The 18,079-nt window shown below is 34.0% G+C and overlaps 1 protein-coding gene across 3 annotated transcripts in view; it reads right to left on the bottom strand.

Moving 5' to 3' along the window:
- LOC116352236 (matrix metalloproteinase-2) overlaps positions 1-18,079 on the bottom strand; it is a 68,332-nt gene that overhangs the window by 2,156 nt on the left and 48,097 nt on the right. For all 3 annotated transcript variants that reach the window (XM_031784662.1, XM_031784663.1, XM_031784664.1), the window contains 4 exons: positions 2,348-2,494; positions 1,223-1,362; positions 787-818; positions 82-720 (listed from right to left, as the gene is read on the bottom strand). In XM_031784662.1, coding sequence (XP_031640522.1) covers positions 82-720; positions 787-818; positions 1,223-1,362; positions 2,348-2,494 — 958 coding nt within the window. The remainder of the gene's footprint in view (positions 1-81; positions 721-786; positions 819-1,222; positions 1,363-2,347; positions 2,495-18,079) is intronic.

The raw sequence follows: 18,079 nt of genomic DNA, 5'->3' as shown, positions 1-18,079 counted from the left end.
AAGTCCATTGTGTACAGTGTACACATGTACAACAATTGTTTGTTTTAGTTTTTTTTGTTGTTATTGTTGTTGTCTACTTACGCGATCTTTAAAGATAAATAGTTCATTTCGAATGATGGTGATGGCATCGTAGCTGGTGTTGCATGTATCTGGTTTTTCTTTCTTAGGATGATTTTGTCCATTTTTATTGTATTTTGGATGGTGATTGTGATCATGCCATGGTTTCTTCGGTGTTGCTGTTGTTTGATATCGTCGACGTTCATTTTCTCTCTCCCATTCAGCCTCTTGTCGTCTTCGTTCCTCTTCATCTCGTTCACGTTGTTCGCGCTCTTTTTGTCGTCTTCTCTCTTTTTCTTTTTGCTCATGCTCACGTTCGCGTCGTTCCCATTCTCTTCTTTGCCATTCTTGCCGTTGACGTTCTCGTGCTCTTTCTCGTTCTTCTTGTCTTTCTCTCTCATCGCGTTCTCGTTCACGATCACGATTTGATGGATCACGATCAGGATAATATGATCGTGGTGTTGTTGACGTTGTCGATGTTGTCGTTTGTGGTGGCCGTGGATTATCCAATGTACCCCATACCTTTTCACGTGATCCATAAATTTGCTGAATCGCCAATCGATCATCTTCGGGTAATTCTATATACTTTTGCGGCCCATGATACCATGGAAACATAATTGCACTATCAACGGACGAATGTCCTAATCCCAGCGAATGACCAAACTAAACACAATATTTGATTTAGATAATTAATTTCAAATGCAAACCAAAGAGCTTTTTGTAATATACCTCATGCACCGCAACGCCCATTAAATTTGTACCTGCGACAAAGAGAGAGAGAGAGAAATGATGAAAAATAAATATTTTAATTAAAATTATACTTCAACTAAAATTGAAAGCAACCACTTCACACGATATTCAGAAATGTTCTTCTATCACTAGATTTGTGTGCAACTTTGGAAAAAGTTTGTACATTGTACTATATGTATGTCTTTTATATTAAGAAGTTATAATATTCAAATCAAACAATGGAATGTAATTGGAAAATTGAATTGATTACAGTTTGATAAAAACGAATTTTGGGATTACATTTCGATTTCTATACTCTTTGTATCTTTTCATTTGGAAACAATTCACTGTGTGTGTGTGTGTTTTTTTTTTTTGTTGATTCCAATTTTGTCGTTTTCATTGAACTGAATCACTGATAAAATAATTTAAATCATACCATCACCCTCGCTTGGAGACAAAACCCATTTTTCCTCTTCGTCAAAATGCGCATCACCGCCACGACCACTTCCTGGATAAAATGCATGAGCCAGCACAGATCCCGGTCCATCGAAATCATATCCGTCACCATGATGTCTCCTAAAATTAAAAAAAAAAAACAAATTTTATTAAAACTTACTCAACATTTGTCATAGTCATCTAAGTAGATAGATTTTGAGCTCTTTGACCATTTCGACACTGATTGGAATGGTAGTTGATAAATGTATCTGATCATTTTACTTCGATTAAAATCATATTTCAAAAATGAAAGTAATAAATGAGATGAGAATACAAAAGTTTTTCTTCAATTTTCCTCTTTTGTCTCCATTTTTTAGCTCCACCAAACATTCAATAAAGTTGAGTGAAAATTCAGAAGACACAAATAATAATAATAATCTCGAAAGCAGAACACTTCTATGCGAAAAAAAGGGAAGAAGATTAAAGTGTCCGATTGAAAAAAAAAATCGTGCAACATTTTGTTTGTTGTTTGTGTAGATGTTTCGATAGTAAATGAACTTATGGGTTCGAAAATGTTCAGTGAATTGAAGAAACAAAAACAGAAATATCCTATAGCAAATCGAAGTGCGCTGGTCTTGCTTATCGGACAGCCGTGAAACTAACTTTGTGAATGGTTTCGCACAGTATCGGAAATTAGAAACAGTGTCAGTGATACAATGATGAAGAGGAAAAAGTTTTTCGAATGGAATGCGAAAAGCGCAATCATTTTAAGAAGGTCACATACATATATAGACACGAACATTTTTTTTTGATAAATAATTTGTTACTTTTGTTCGGCTGTTCAATTTCTCGTGGTCGCTTTAAATTAACCTTTATGCCAGTTTTGTGTGTGAAAGTTTTTCGATCAAATGTATATGGAACCAAATTTTATTGCCATCGAATACATAATACGGTTTTGTAAAAATGCTAACGCTCAAGCGAGAAATAGTTTACGACCAACATTTTTTCTCTCTATCTCTCTTCTATCATCCCAGTTTTTCTTGTTCATATTCTTTTCCTTTCGTTTTAATGTTGTTGCTCTCATATGCGACGTATTGAGTAAGGTTATTTGAACAATTTTCCTTACCGTGCGAACAAAACTTGAATATCTGCATCTTTGCTGTACACCTCTTGGAATGTTAAACGTGATCCACGTGACCAAACATCTAGCGCTTCGCCCAAAATTCGTCGCACCTTTCTAACATCTAAATCGGCCATCGTTTGATTCACCAAACTGTAAATAAATAAGAAACATAAAAAAAATGGTTGTTATTAAGAAGCACTCGTAGTTTGAATCAAGAGATTTTGCAGAGGTCACGAATTTCCGGTTTCTTTAAGTCTTTTTTTTCGGTTTTCGGTTGATAACCAATTTATATTCTTGCAAAATTGCGGTTGAGCAGCTCTTGAGCTGTTTGCATTTGTTGGTTCATAAATCACAAATAAATTTGATTAAAAAATATGGAAACTCCTTCTTTCGGTCTTTGAAAAGGAATCAAACAAACTTTCTAGGTGATGGTGTGTGGTGGTTTTTATGTCGATAATAGCTGTGTTTTCTGTGTTTCACTTTGGAAAGTCTTACTGTTAAATACTTGAGACTGTTGCATTCAGATGCTGTGCAGCAAAAGCGAATTGAAATGATGAATTTACATTCAGAAACAATACAGACTATATGCATTCAGAATATTTTGCTGCAAATAAATAGCTTTCATAATTGAAATGTAATTGTGTGTGTGAAAATTCGATACAACAAGCTGTAATCTCAACTATTCAGTTGGCGTATGCAATTTCATTCACTTTTCTTCTCTCTTTCTCTTTTTTTTTATTTTGGTTCGTCGTTGTCTATGGCCATTTTTCTCTTGCTTAACTTACCCATTACTTCCGTTGCAGTGTGAATCGTTTCGGTTTTAATCCATTGGGACTGTTGATTATGTTCCAACTTAATCGCTCACTCAAGGAGGTTGTGATGATGAGGTTCGAATTCGAATAAGATCGAATTAACACATCACACCCAGGTTGAGTGAGTAATCAAAGTAGTACAATTTGCTCTCGTTGTCAGATGCAGATGTAACGAATAAACGCTTTCACTAATGTTTCCAGCATTGAAAAAAAGGCGAATGGAATAAATGGCCAAAGACACTTTATAAAACATAAAAAAGCGAAAGCTAATGGTGATAACACACGTCAACGTGATTTTTTGTTGTTTTTATTTTCGTTTTAGTTTTTAGCAATGGATTTAAATAATTCGGTAGACACAATTCCTAGACATCAACTCACACGTAAATAATTCAATCTAAATTCGCCTGAACCGAAAGTGCAAACGAACGGGGAATATTATTTATGAATTAATCAGGATAAAATTCACGCTCAGTTTAACGCAGCAGCAACAACCACAGCAATAAAAAGAGAGAGAATATATATATATATTTTAGCAGCAAAACGTATTCAGATTCATATTTTATGTAAATTCAGTTTTCGAAATTTGCTTGATATTCATACTGTATTATTGTCGGCCATTAGCAATTATGCTGAAGGTCCAAACTTTTTTAATTTCATTCAAAACAAAACAAGAACGTTCATATTCTCATCTCTCTCTCACTCCCTCTATCTTTATTTTTCAAATTCAGATTATAAACGATTTTCGTTTGTACAATTGCAGCGCTGGCGATGGCAAAAGCGATATTCACTTATATGTATCACAACAGCGACGCCGTTTAATGTTTTCAACTTAACACAATCATAAAGTCAAGATCGTTTGGCGCAACAATAACGGAACGTCATTTGAAATACTCGATTTTTCTATGTACGTATGCATGTGTATGAAGCAGAGCTGCTCTTTCCAAATGTAATGTGTTGAAAGTTCGCCAGACAATTTCAGACAATGCACAGCAATTTGCATTGACATATATTTTAATGACTGAGGGAATTAACATGAAGCTCTTTTGCTGGTAACGGTTCTTCAAATGCGCCACCAACATTTTCGTTTCGCCGACGGTTTATATGTTTGTTGTCGATAGCGCGTACATCGGTTTGTCGCCTGACATCAGTGTTTGTGGCATGTTTTGTTCGTTGATTTGCACCTTTTGATCATTTGTATCACAACGCTTTAATCTCTTGTTGCATTTCGTGCATTTCGTGTATTCCCTCCGCGAGGGTTGTATTCACATATAATCTCAAATTAATGGTTTGCCGTTCTTTTTTGCGGCTTAGTTTTGTTGTTTAGCGAAACTTTTTTTAAACAAAAAACATTATAATTTAAGCCAGTTGCATTTTCACAGTTCGACATGCAATTGAGATTCTACAGTGGAAATGCTTCAACATATAATTAATGCGATTCTGTAATTTTCATCTTCATCTCAAATACTTAAATAGTAAAACTTTTAGTCGAAAAGGCCACTGTAAATGTAAGAAATGGCCAATCTACACTTATTTCAACCAGAAATTCGTTTTTTCGAGTCCAGCATACAATTAAAAAAAAGCGCAATTTCCAAAAACACTCCTTCTTTAAATGTTCAAATGAATTTTTACATTCACATTTACTGTTGATTTTATGAGATTCATTTGATTGTGTTGAATTATAATCATACTGAAATTACTATTAAAACGAAGCAATAAAGTGAATTCCATTTTTAAAAACGACAGAGTTCACATAGTTTTATTTTTTTAGTTTTTGTCTAAAAAAGCCAACAAAACATTCAGAATAATTTTGCATTTAAAAATAGAGCATTATATCGTTGCACATTTGAAATATTCATTGTTTTGAAAGTTGCATGTTTGTGATTCGCAAAAAAATTTGAAGAAGAAAAAAATGCACTAGACAGTACAATTGTGGTGCTAAATACGGCATAAATTCATTTTTCACGCTACTTCATTATATTCGTTCGTATCAAACAGTTGACTAGATTTGAATTTAAATCTACGAACAGAACTGAAGTGTATATGGCACCGCGATGGTACAGCCACGTACTTTTTTAAAGTTGTCACTGGTAAATAATAGAAAAGCAATGAACTCGCAATTTGAACATGTTTGAAAGAGAATTGAGTTTGAAAATTTGAATTTCAATGGGGAAAAAACACATCGATATGTTTTCTAGTATGAGCGACCTACTTTTCACACTTTTTTTATCAGAAACATTCATTGATGCCTATTTTTGTTGACGCATTGTCTTTACAATAAACAATAAATTCCGTTGACGCTTGTTAGATTACAGCAAACGTGTTTCGAGATCAACATAAATGCATTCGCGTGAACTAGGATACATTTATATAAAATACGTTGCGTCAACAGAACAATCAAAACCAAATTACTTTTATACGTGACTTAAGTTGTGTATGTCGGATGTACTGTGCAAATAATGCGCATACACATACGCATTGCCGGTCAACGATAAGACTATGGATGGTGATTTTGTTGCCATCAATGCCATTTGGGTCCGTGGTGTGATGCATCTTCCGGATTCGAACCATCTCATTGAATGCATATACGTTTACACTTTTAGAGTCGTGAAAATTCGATTCGATTTCATCGAATTGCTTCGCGCTATCGAAAGTGTAATTACATATGTAATATATATCCAAAGAACGTCGTTTCAACAAACTTCAAGTGGAACAAATTGAAAAGGCCAAGAAAGTTATTTCTGAACTCGTTGTTCACACACCGCGTCTGTGTGAATCACAGTTTGCATATTTTAAAAGTACCCACGTACGCATATATTTAACGAAAATCATATTGTAACACAGTGATTTCCAAAACACAATAATCTCTACTGAAGGTATATTCGTTATGTAGTTTTACCAAAGTCAAGCTATTTTCAGCTTTTGACAATGTTTTCAAAGCTATAACCTTATAGCCGCGAAAGTATGTGTTAAAAAGCTTTGATTAATTGCAAATTTGGGGTATATTTTGACATGTTTATGCTATACGTGAAATAGCTTGTGAAAATTCAGTTTTTCTCTGAAATATACCTTCGTTTTACATGAAGGCGCTATGTCCTTTCATTGTGTTCGTACTTACATTTTAACACCAAACAAGTAAAACACAGCACACACACACGTTGAGTGTACATCGAACGTGAGCGCATGATTTTGGTATATCGTGGCATTATCGATGAGGGAAATGGATAGAAGAAAAAGAACCGAACTAATAAAGTCAATATTTAAGTTCATTTGAAAGCATCGAAAGTGGTGCCGCTGGCAGTGGCATATAACATGAAATTATCCTTAGACATAAACATAAACAAAACATTGAAAGTTCCATAAATGATCTTTTCCATCAAGTTTCATGGCAAATAACGTAAAAGTCAATCATTTTTACGGAGCCATTGTGCCATTCTCAAACATAATTCAAATTTTATTATATGAAATGGGATTTTATTCATCATCAGGCGCAGCTCTCTAAAAGTGTTGCCCAGGGAAATTTTTCCAGTTATTCTGATTTTTGTTTTCACCATATCTCGTTCGTAAGAGTGAGCATAGTGGTTCGCTTGGTCGCACTGTTGCCAGTTGGATTGCTTTATATTGAAAATTCATATATATTTTTTTCTTCGCCATTCTATTATTATTAAAAATGACTAGTGAATAACTACGAATCAATTTATGAATAATAAATAAAGCGGTGAATGAGGGATGCAACGATTTCATGAATTCAATAATAATCAATCACAAAAAATCGCCCGGAAAAAACACCATTCGACATTTATAGGCGCTGTGATTTACGTATGATATCAATAATTCTATAAATTACATTCGATTACGTATATTCGAATAAAATTAAAAAATTGGGGATGCAACGGTAGAGCAAGAACACGAGCGGCAAGAACAACAGGGAAAAAAATGAACATGCACATCCACAATGCACCGCTTCGCTACGTGCATTTAGTTTTATACGGATGCACGGGCATTTTCGAAATTTGGCTGTTGAAAAGAATTGAATGAAAAAACATTATCGTTGTTATTGTTAGGCTTTTGCGCCTTCTAGGGAATCAACATCACGTCACTTAAATGGTATGTGCACCATTTTTGATTTCGAATCCGGTGCTGTTCAATATATATTGTTGTGAAAAACTATCTCATTCGGATATTCGTTTCGCGTACCGTGCGCATTCGACTCAAATCATTCTATTGCGTTTTTTTATCATCATCAATATGCAGCGCGAACAAAAGAAGTTTGACAAATGATTGCTCATCTGCCCGATTTCATTGGCAGTGCCAATGAACTGCTGTCGAATTGATGTCATTCAGTTCAGTGGCATGCCGCGCTTCTCAAATGGACAAATCATGTCAAAACTCCTTCGATGTAATGCTGTCAAACAATGTAGTGTCTACTCCAAAATGTTGGTTTGATCGATGGAATAATGGAACGTGCTGGTGTTTTTTTTTTGCCACATGCATTATGTATAATATTACACATGAATCCACGTTATACTCATATATTTCTGATACATTAATTCAATATTTTCCAAATGCATGGATTTTTTTTTTTGTGGTATTGGTTGTTTCGCTGGTTTTTCCTCGCCAAAAAAAAGACGCAATACGAATGTCGATTATTTATTTTGTTTTTGTCATCATGCAATCGTGCAGTCCATGTGGCATTTGATAATTTGATGCGGTTAATTGTAAGCGTCCAGTTGGCCGCAATAGATCATGATATAGCCACATAAATGGTAAAAAATCAACTATAAACAAAATATATTTTGGTTTGATCTAACAAAATAAGCGCCCAATTTCATCTATTTGCTAATAGTCCATCATAATCGTGAACAAATGTTGATTGTGTGCAATGAAAATAAACACCCGAAGTGTAAATGCAATTATTCTCCGGTTTTCGCTTCCGTTATTCATATATCGAATTTCTATCCTTGATTCAAAACATTTATCGAATAATGCTTCATAGTTCTAAAACGGATTGTATATATAGCTCATCGCCGCATTTATAAAATGAATCACTCTTTATCTTCCCTCTTTCTTTATCTTCTTCGTTTCTTTCATACTTAAATACTTTTAGCGAATATACGAAAATAGCACCATCTCTCAATCGTATGCCATTATTTTGTTATCACTTTTGTGTTTGTATCGAAAACTTAATGTGACTGTTCGAAGGTACTCACAGACGCTTTGCCACATTTTTGATTGAAGACACAAACATGAAATGATGTGGGAGATTGTCTGAATGTCTTCAAAAGAAAATACGATAGACGAAGTGAATACTTTTGCGATAAAGGCATTTCTCCTACGAAATTTTCTGCGTCCTTTTGAGATTGTTACTTTTGCTATACATTTTCATGTTATTTATATTTTAGTGTGCACACCCCACACCTTTTGATATTGAAAATAACTTGAGCTTCGATGAAGAACAACATCATTGCATCACATACATCAAAATGATTATTTGAAATACGATCTTGTCGGTATTAATGCGTGCGTCGACATTTTATCGAATTGAAAGAACGATTATACTATCGAAATCAGAAAAATGGAGAAATTCATTTTGTGTCGATGGCTCAGACAATTTGCCATATGACTGCCACAATGATAAAGATTGGAGTTCAATCATTCAAACATGCTTGCAGCTCTTCTACGCGGTAATGTGCTTGGCAATCCAATTTGAAATCAGAGAATGCCTTGTATGTCAAACCCCGCAACCCCTCCGCAATTTCCGATTCACTTTCACTCTCCAGCCAATCCATATTAGCCAATCAAACATTCTCTCATTTCATGCGAGAAAATATTCGGCATTTCGGTAATATAAAACGTTTCGATATTATCACAAATCTTTCGCCAATGATGAAGCAATAATGGAATATTTTATTCACTTTTCATCCAAATCAGGCCAAACAAAATGTCTTTTTGATTGTCAACAAACAACCAACGCTCGTTGACTCTCATCGAATTCAATATTTAAGGGCGCGTATGATGGCAGATGTTATTATTTGTTCATCGGCCATAGAAAAGCACACCATGTACATGTAGAATATGCATGTGCAATTGTACACAACCTAAATTTTGTCTCATTTTCAATACATTTTATTTATTTTTTTTATCAACATTTCCTCTAATGTTTGTCCAGATAGTATCAATAACAAATGGTGTCCATAGCCATGGTACACCAAATTTCTTACAAAAATCATGCAATGTGTCCATTGTGTGATTGCTCGCCTTTCTTTTTCGCCGCACTACTAATTGTCCTTTCGTTGTACATTCACAATTTACTATTACAACTTGGTCCCAGTGATTTGCGGAAAATATTACTAGACAAAAGTTGTCGTCGAATAAGAATGAAGACAAAAAAAAACTTTGTATTTATTCTGCTGCACGGCCACAAAGAAAATAAAGCACGAAAAGAACTTTATTTGTAAGACAAATACGAAGAAGTGCCGACTTATGTGTGTATCTATGTTGTTTTTTTTCTTTCAACATTTTTTCCCTTCTTCGTGCGACTTTTTCTTTGCATTTGAACTTACTTACGTGCTAAGCTTTCATATTTTCTGTGCTCGTTTTTCGTTTGTGGTTTTCGATTGTGACTCTTCTGCTCTTTCTTTTGTCGTAAGTACCGTAGTCATTTCACGTCAGATTCACCGTTCGCCAGTCGTCGACGAATTTCATTCATTCCATTTTATTTGACAAAATTTACGAAATGTATATAATATTGTAGTCTCTATTCCTACTGTGCAGCGTGTATTTTACATTCTCTTTTTTTTCAAATTTTTTTACACTTTTTTCTCGTTTTTTTTTGCAGTCATTCATACATTTCCACTTCCTTTCCATTCCAATCGTTTTCAATGGCTTGGCTCGGTTTGTATTGTGCTTTTTAAACGATAATAAAAATTTCTCGTGTAATACGGCATATCGTTTTGTTGTCCGCACGTAGTACCAACAAAGCAACAAAGACAACAAAAAAGGAGATATTCACAGAGAAAGAGAGAGAGAGAGAAGCAAAAAAAGCATGAAACACACACACCATAGTCACGAAGAAACAATATTTATGGATGAATGTTACAAAGAGAAGGAAGAAATACTCTTTAAGTCGCGTTGAAAATGTATGGCAACTGCATTAAATGCAGTTAGTTATATGAAATAACAAAAGTGCAAATGTCGATGCAGAAAATATTTGCGCTAGGCATACTATATACAATTATTATTATTATATCGAATAAGAATGAGAAAGTGAGATATAGGGGTACTAAATGCAGAAAAAAAGAAATTAAACCGGCTAGAGAATAAAAACATTGTGCATATAAAAAAAGGGACCCAATAGAAAATCAAATAGAAAAAAAAATAAACAACCATTTTTCAAGTGATGGGCAAATAACGGCTGATATATTGTTACATAATGCCACCAATATCAATGCGCAGCGTTTCAACTGAGAGAGCATGTGGCAAAAACCGGGTGAAAAAAAAGCGTAAAGAGTAACGAATTGAAATATACGCTCTGAATTTATAGCATGAAATAGTCACGAGACGTACACGTCCTCAGTATTTCAAGTAATTTATAAAAATATGATCAAGAGGATGGAAATGCTCTGGGATGATTTGCAGTGGAAATGATGGGGAAAAATAATGATAAAAAAAAACAAATCCATAAACAATTGTGTAAAATGATTTTTACTATGAAAGTGCAATAAGATGGTGGTGCAGAAAAAACGACAGAATTAAAACTATAGTCTTACACCGAAGCCAACGAATTAAAAATTTCCGTTGAAAAAGGAATGCATACATGAAAATAATGGATAAGTGTCGTCACTGAAGCGGTTTGATTTATCGACAATTTGTAAAACGGAATATTTTATGTAAACGCTTCCAAATGACAGCAAATACAAATCACTTGACCGTTTTATTGCGAACCGACGGACTCTTACAACAGATTATCCTGTCATTCAAACTTTCGCAACGTTTCAGTGAGTTGATGAAAACGAACGACCAGACATTGAGACCTCTTGCTATACATGGTGGACATTTGAAATCCTCAGCAATCTGCATGAATATTTATTTGAAGAATTCAGTTGGAAAAGTAGACGAAATTACTAGTTGGGGAAATTGAAAAAAATGAATGCTAAACTTCGAGTTTTTTTGTATAGTATAGTTCTATTTATAACAAAGCGTTGATCGGACATGAACGAAACATATTTTTGAACGAAAAATGAGGCCAACCGACTAGAAAATATTTAAGCTGATTCTTTTATACTGATGTAGACATATTTTGAGTGCAGCCAAATGGCATGAAATCGTGAATCAAGAATTATCTTTGATCACAATAATGACCTAGTCAATAATTCCAATTGATTTAGGCCAATTTTGTGACATTATGCTGAAGATATAGCACATTTTTATTTCCATTGCATCTTTTTCGCATTCTCTTTTGACACATTTTTCTTGATATCCGGTCGTTGAAAAAATGAGACAAAAGTAGAGGTGCACACATTATCCGCTCCATTCCCTTCAAACACTAAGCTTTTTTTAATATCTGTTTCAAACAATTTCTCATTCACATTTTCATGCCACCTTTTATGCTTTAGGCTGTTAAATATCTTTTTTTTTGCTTGAAACTGCTTTAAGCACCCAACAAAATCCCAAAATACTGCACATTGATTATTCTTACCATTTTCGACATTGATTGCCGTGTGTATTTTTTTTGCACTTGCTATTTTGGTTTTACGTTAGCATTATTTTCAGAAAAAGGATTTTTCACAGAAAAAATAGAACACCTATCATATTCGTATTTGATGACGCATCATGCGGTATGATTGATCAGTTTATTTAGAGTTTTAATGCAACCACAGTGGTATAAAAAGTCGAATGATTGAATGCTATGTATTTGTACATTGGAATAGTTACTCTCTCTCTCTCCGTCCCTCTCTCTTTACGGAAAAGTAGAAAATCGGCCTTACGCTTGTTATATAACGAGATGATTTTGATCGATGAAGAGAATATCAGCATTGTTATACATGACGAATGGACACCAAGTGTCATAACTAACAATTCGTTAATCAGTCCACATCGAATTTCTGACCATCAACCACTAACAGGCGTCCGATTTCATTATATTTTGTTAGCAAAAACACTGCAACCACTAACAAAGTAACAATTGAATTTAATAAATTATACATTCGAATTGATGGCAATGGCATAATGACCAATACTATATTGTATATTTGTTTCATCAATGCTATGTGAGAGTCAAGCACATAATGCGTGAATATGAGATTATCAGTTTGAGAGTATAAAAAATGTAGTAAAATCATATTCTGTAAATACACTCTGCACAATGTAATCACTGATCACATTTGAACAGGATTCTCTTACTCCATTTTATCCGTTATAAACCTTTCGACCGAATGATATTACATAATACAATAAATCAAAAACGATATGAAGAACCTTCAGAATACGAAAGAAACTGGTGTTATTCCCAAGACTAAACATTTCCATGATAATACACACAGGCATCTCTCTTGCAAGTTCTTCAACAAAAGCACATTTATTTAAACAGCTCCGGTGCAATAACTGATTGAAAATATTAAGACATTGCAGATTTTTGCTCTAATAATACTATTTCTGATGCTATTATTGTCATTTTTTTAACATACATTAAATTAATATCCTTTGACGTCTGATTATAGAGAAATGATCCACATCACGTAAGCCAGGGACAATGTAAATAATCTTTAGATGGCATAATGCCATCTAGTATTTTGAAGTAGAGCTTCTATAAAAACATAGGCTTTGGTGAGGGTCCCAAATTACCTCAAGAATAAACTGGAATTTGTATGTAAAATATCGAAATAAACTCAAAAAGGGTTAACTTTTTGTTCTTTGAAGAAGAAAAACCACACAGCGCAATGTTAAACGCATTCACTGTTTATTTCTTTGGTAAGTCTCACATGTATGATAGTTTTTTCGATTGTATTACTGCATTAATAAAACGATAAGAATATATTTGCACCAAATACTACTGTAGAATTCTTTCTAACGCAAATAAAATGCCCGAAAAATACCACATTCTTTGACTAGATGCGATTCGATAAAAAATAGCCATTAAATTCGTGGCATTCCAACGCGATTTAGAAAGAATATTGAAGCCATGGGGATGTGTGTAGATTCAGCGAATCGGGAATCGTAGCAATGCAAAAAAAAAAATCGGGGAAACACAACGAAAACATGTGTACCGATCCCGGAAAAATCAACTAAGAAAGTTTGACGCGTCGACGGTGAAATGAAAATAAAGAAAAACTTTCGACCTAAATTATTGAGAGTGTTGTGTTTATGTGCAAGTGTGCTGTATGCATTGATAGTAAACTGAAGCGTTCGTTTTATTTGTACTATCGAAAATCAGGCGGGCGGGCAAAAAGCTTCAGTTCGGCAGCAAAATATCAGCAAATCGAATTCCGTCCAAAGACAAATTCAACTAAACTACGATCGGATTTATGTATTGAGTTACAATTTCCACTTGGAAAAAGTACTTTTTGTGCACATAGCAACAGCGTATTTGCTGATAAAATGGATGTAGAATCATCCGTACACCATAACGGCAAATAGTTTCTCGTTCACTCTCTATTTCATTTTCTGATATTGCGCAATGAGTATGGTTCAGTTAACACTATGTTGTATCCGATTACCAGCCGGGCAACGGTTGTTGCCTTTGTGGTTGCAATAAATTAACCATTTTCCTTTTCAATCTATCTGCAATCACATTTCACAATCTCACCAAATTTCACCCCACTCATCCCAGTGACATTGCTACAGATTTTGCACATTACAAGAGCATTTCCATCGAATGCCATTACGCCAAAACCATGCTTGCTGCACTAACTATTATCGTGTAAGTTGTCACACAATATCCTCAGGGACAACGACATGATCACCTTCATACATTTGATGAAAAGTGATATTTCATGTCTTTTTTTCTTCACTCATCGTTCGATGGCTTAGCGTTGTATTACAAAATATAAAAGAGAATCGAACGCAATGCGAATTGCATACTTCGATTACTTAGCTTTGTCAATGTAATTTTCTTTAAAAAGAACGTGGCAATAAACAAGGATTCAATTTACATTAATTTATCTTACTATTTGATTATTGCTATTATTACACTTTTCGTATTTCTACCTTAACATAAGGATGATTTGAGATACAGTTGTGTTCACTTTAGATATTAGTGGATTTTTTGTTATCATTACCAAGCGCATCGCCAGTTAATATTAAATCCATCATTCGACTGTATTATACTTTTTTCGACTATGTAACAAAAGTAATAATCGAGAACTAAGTACATTGCTTGCAATTCGTCGATTTCTAGAAAATCTCTTCTATAATCCCATCCATTGAAAATATCGAATAGATACCGATAATTTGAGGCATCATTTTATAGTCGCAAACGTGTTACGTTAAACTTTTTTCCAATACACACATACAAACATTTGTGGATTTTTTTTTTAAATGAATGAAAAGCATTTTTCACTTCATCAAAATGTTGTTAACCGTTAAAGAAAAAAATTACTTTTTACATTGAACTCACGCAGTGTGGAGAAGAATAAAACTGACTTTACCACATTAAAAAGCCAACTAATTCTGCAGCCATTCATTATCTCGTTTCAACTTTTTTTATTTTGCGTCATATGCAAGTTTGTTGATCGTTTGTTAATGCTTCATCGCCTTATTACGATATAAAATGGCTATCAAAAGAGAAATGGAACGGGATTTGAACAAAAAAATACATACATGTTTGAATCGAAATGACGCGAAACCATATGTGATGAGCTTAAATTCATATGCATGCTATATAATCATTTGCCGCAGAGTACGCAAACGGATTTTGGTGAAAAGACATTAAAATCGGACAGTCTATGCCGAATGCAATGTGTAGCAAATGGGAGAGTTTAATACTGTTGAAACCAACACCGAAAACCACAAATAGCAGAGGCACATAATAAAGATATTTCGTCATTTTCCGCAAACAATGCACCAAGATCAAATCAACATTTATACTAGTTCCAGTATATCAAACATGTTCGAGCCTAAGCACAATAGCTCAGAATGCCAACCAAATATACTATAACACTTGCTTGGGGTATGTCCGAGCCAACCTCCCAATGGTACCGTTTAAAACGAAGACCTTTCTTCTTCCCTTCATTGTAATTCCACTGAAATGAGTTTTGAAATTAAAGACATGTTTTTGCACATTTTTCACATTGGACTCTACATCTACCCCATCCTCCCAATTTCCTGGCCGTGCGCATTTATGCTAAAACAAATAAGTTTATTCAAATCCTGCTGCTGCTGTTGAAGCAGAAAAACGTGACACAGACAAAGGCCACGACGTCGAACAAACCGCAAAACAAAATAAACAACAAAAATGGTAAACGATCAAAGGAAATATGCTACTCAAAAAAAAAAAACAAATCCCATCAAATGACGATAATGCAATGCCATCGAGCATTGGATATTGCTTACTTTAAACGTATGCCAAAATGCAATGTCCACAAATCCATCCATCTGCGCTTTGATGATGACCAACAAACCGCATCAGTGAAACGATTATGATTGTTAAATTCACCCAAATTGAGCCATTGGTTGGTATTTGGATAATTCGATTCCATATTTAATTCGGATGACGTTTTGATCACAACCATATTCCATCGCAGATGGAACGAACAACTGTAGAAGAGAATAAATTTTATGACACATATATTGAACCGCAATTGTTTGAACTATGGCTCAATTTATACGATTCGATACTACTATTTGGCATTTATGCCGTTCAGAATGGCTGATGCCACCAAAACTGAAGTTAATCGACCGTTGAAAAAAATGGTATCATCTTTTATAGTATCAACTTAATTCGATTCATTGATTCAATTCCGATCACCGTGTATTGAATAAGAAATGTATATATATCATTCATATGAATTTTAAATATGGAAAATACATTTTGAAAAATATTCATTGGTCTTTTTGATTCAATAAGTGAATGTGGATTTAAAAGTAAAAAACAATTAAAATATTTTATGCGCAAAATTTGCACTAATTCGATAGAAAAACATCTACACTTACTTTGCTTAATAGCATAAAATTTGGTATCATCCGACATATTGTGTCGAGAGATTCAAGCATATTTTTATGCATGTTTTCTTTTCGAAGTAGAAAAAAAAATCATTATGAATATATTAAAATGTAAATGAATGAATTAAATTTCAATCCAAATCTTAAATAAATACCGCGTAAATCAATGTGAAGTGAACGTGATTTACATTTTGGTTTAGTATTCAAAATAAAACAAGTCAAAAGGCGAAAAAAATCCGGTAAAAGTGGATTTAAGTCAACCATTTGAGATACATGAGAGGTAGAAGTGGTAAGGCCAAATCTTTTGAGAGATGAGAAACAATGAATATATTTCGCTCAATTGTTTTTATTATATTTCGACATTCCAGAGAGAGAGAGAGAGAGAGAGAGCAGCCGGTGTAAACATGGTTAAAAAGAAATTAAAATGATGTTCATGAAGTGCTTTCATTGCTCTATTAATTAGTCATTGAAGAAAGTAGATAGAAAATATTGAGTTACATGTCCTTTGCAGATTACACCAAAATGCTGTGCACTCGAAACGTCATAACTGTTGTCTATAAAATGAAAATAATGATTTATCCAGAACATACATAATCATAAGAACGGTTACATACATAAATTTTAATAATGGAAACGAGGAAGCTTTACGCCCGATAACCAGAAAAACAGAATGAGTTAAAGAGATAAAATCAACCAGCCAGTTAACCAACGAACCAACCAACTGAAGCGACAGAGAAAAACCGTGCGAGTGGGGAATGCAGTTGATGCTCTTTTTCCACACACACACACACACACAATTCGGCGAGAATAAGAAATGAAAGTAACAACATTTTTCATGTAATTTAAACTGACGCGAAATTTAGGAAAACGCATAATATGCGCATATTGCAAATGGCAAACCAATGTGAAGAGTAAAAATATGATGGTGAATAGACGAAAAGCCAAACGATGTTGAAATAGCTTGAAACTTGAGAAACATTAAATGAATATAACGCTATCTCTCTCATTCTCTCTCTCTCTCTCTATCTACTTATTATTGCTCTTATTTGAGCAAACACGAGAGTATACGATGTATACTGAGCTAAGTGATATGCTTTGCTAAATGAAAAACAAATTAACAGAAAATTAAGAATACTTTAATACAATTTTCGGCTAACGAAATGAGACAATGCACTAATTAATCTAAATTAATTACTTGCACTAGCACTCACACTTTTTTTTTTTTCATTTTTAAGGCGTTGCTCTCGATAAATTCATTTCAACGCAAAATGGGCTTTGCGTAGTATAAAAAAGTATTATCCATGATTTTTAACGGGGCCGTTCCGTCATTTCGGCAAATTAAAGAAGACAACGTTAGTAGAATCAGTGAGAACAACTTGGCAGTGACCGATTCAAAAAGATCGATATTATTTGGCGTAAAAATGTACTCGAAACGGGCCCATTATAAGTCCATTTCAAAATGCATTTGCAATCATTGGACGCTGGCTCCGACTCGGTTTGAATCATTAAAATTTTCAACTAATTGAAATCCTATATAAACAAATAGCCAACATAAATAGGAGTTCAACTCATTTTGTTTCACATTCGATGCGATTATGATAAAAAAAAATTCATTGAAATAATAATAGTTCACGTATTGGTAGTGACAACAATATTGTGTGTTTATGTATATGAAGCTGCTTTGAAATATTCTGATTGTGACACTAAGCCTTTACTGATCCTCTCGATGGTGGTAGTGTAAATGTGAAGCCCATTTCACCAGTCTCGA

Source organism: Contarinia nasturtii, unplaced genomic scaffold, assembly GCF_009176525.2.
Source record: "Contarinia nasturtii isolate CC-2019 unplaced genomic scaffold, AAFC_CNas_1.1 Cnas_scaffold_187, whole genome shotgun sequence".
NCBI lineage: Eukaryota > Metazoa > Arthropoda > Insecta > Diptera > Cecidomyiidae > Contarinia > Contarinia nasturtii.
This window is presented reverse-complemented; position numbering and strand designations above follow the sequence as displayed.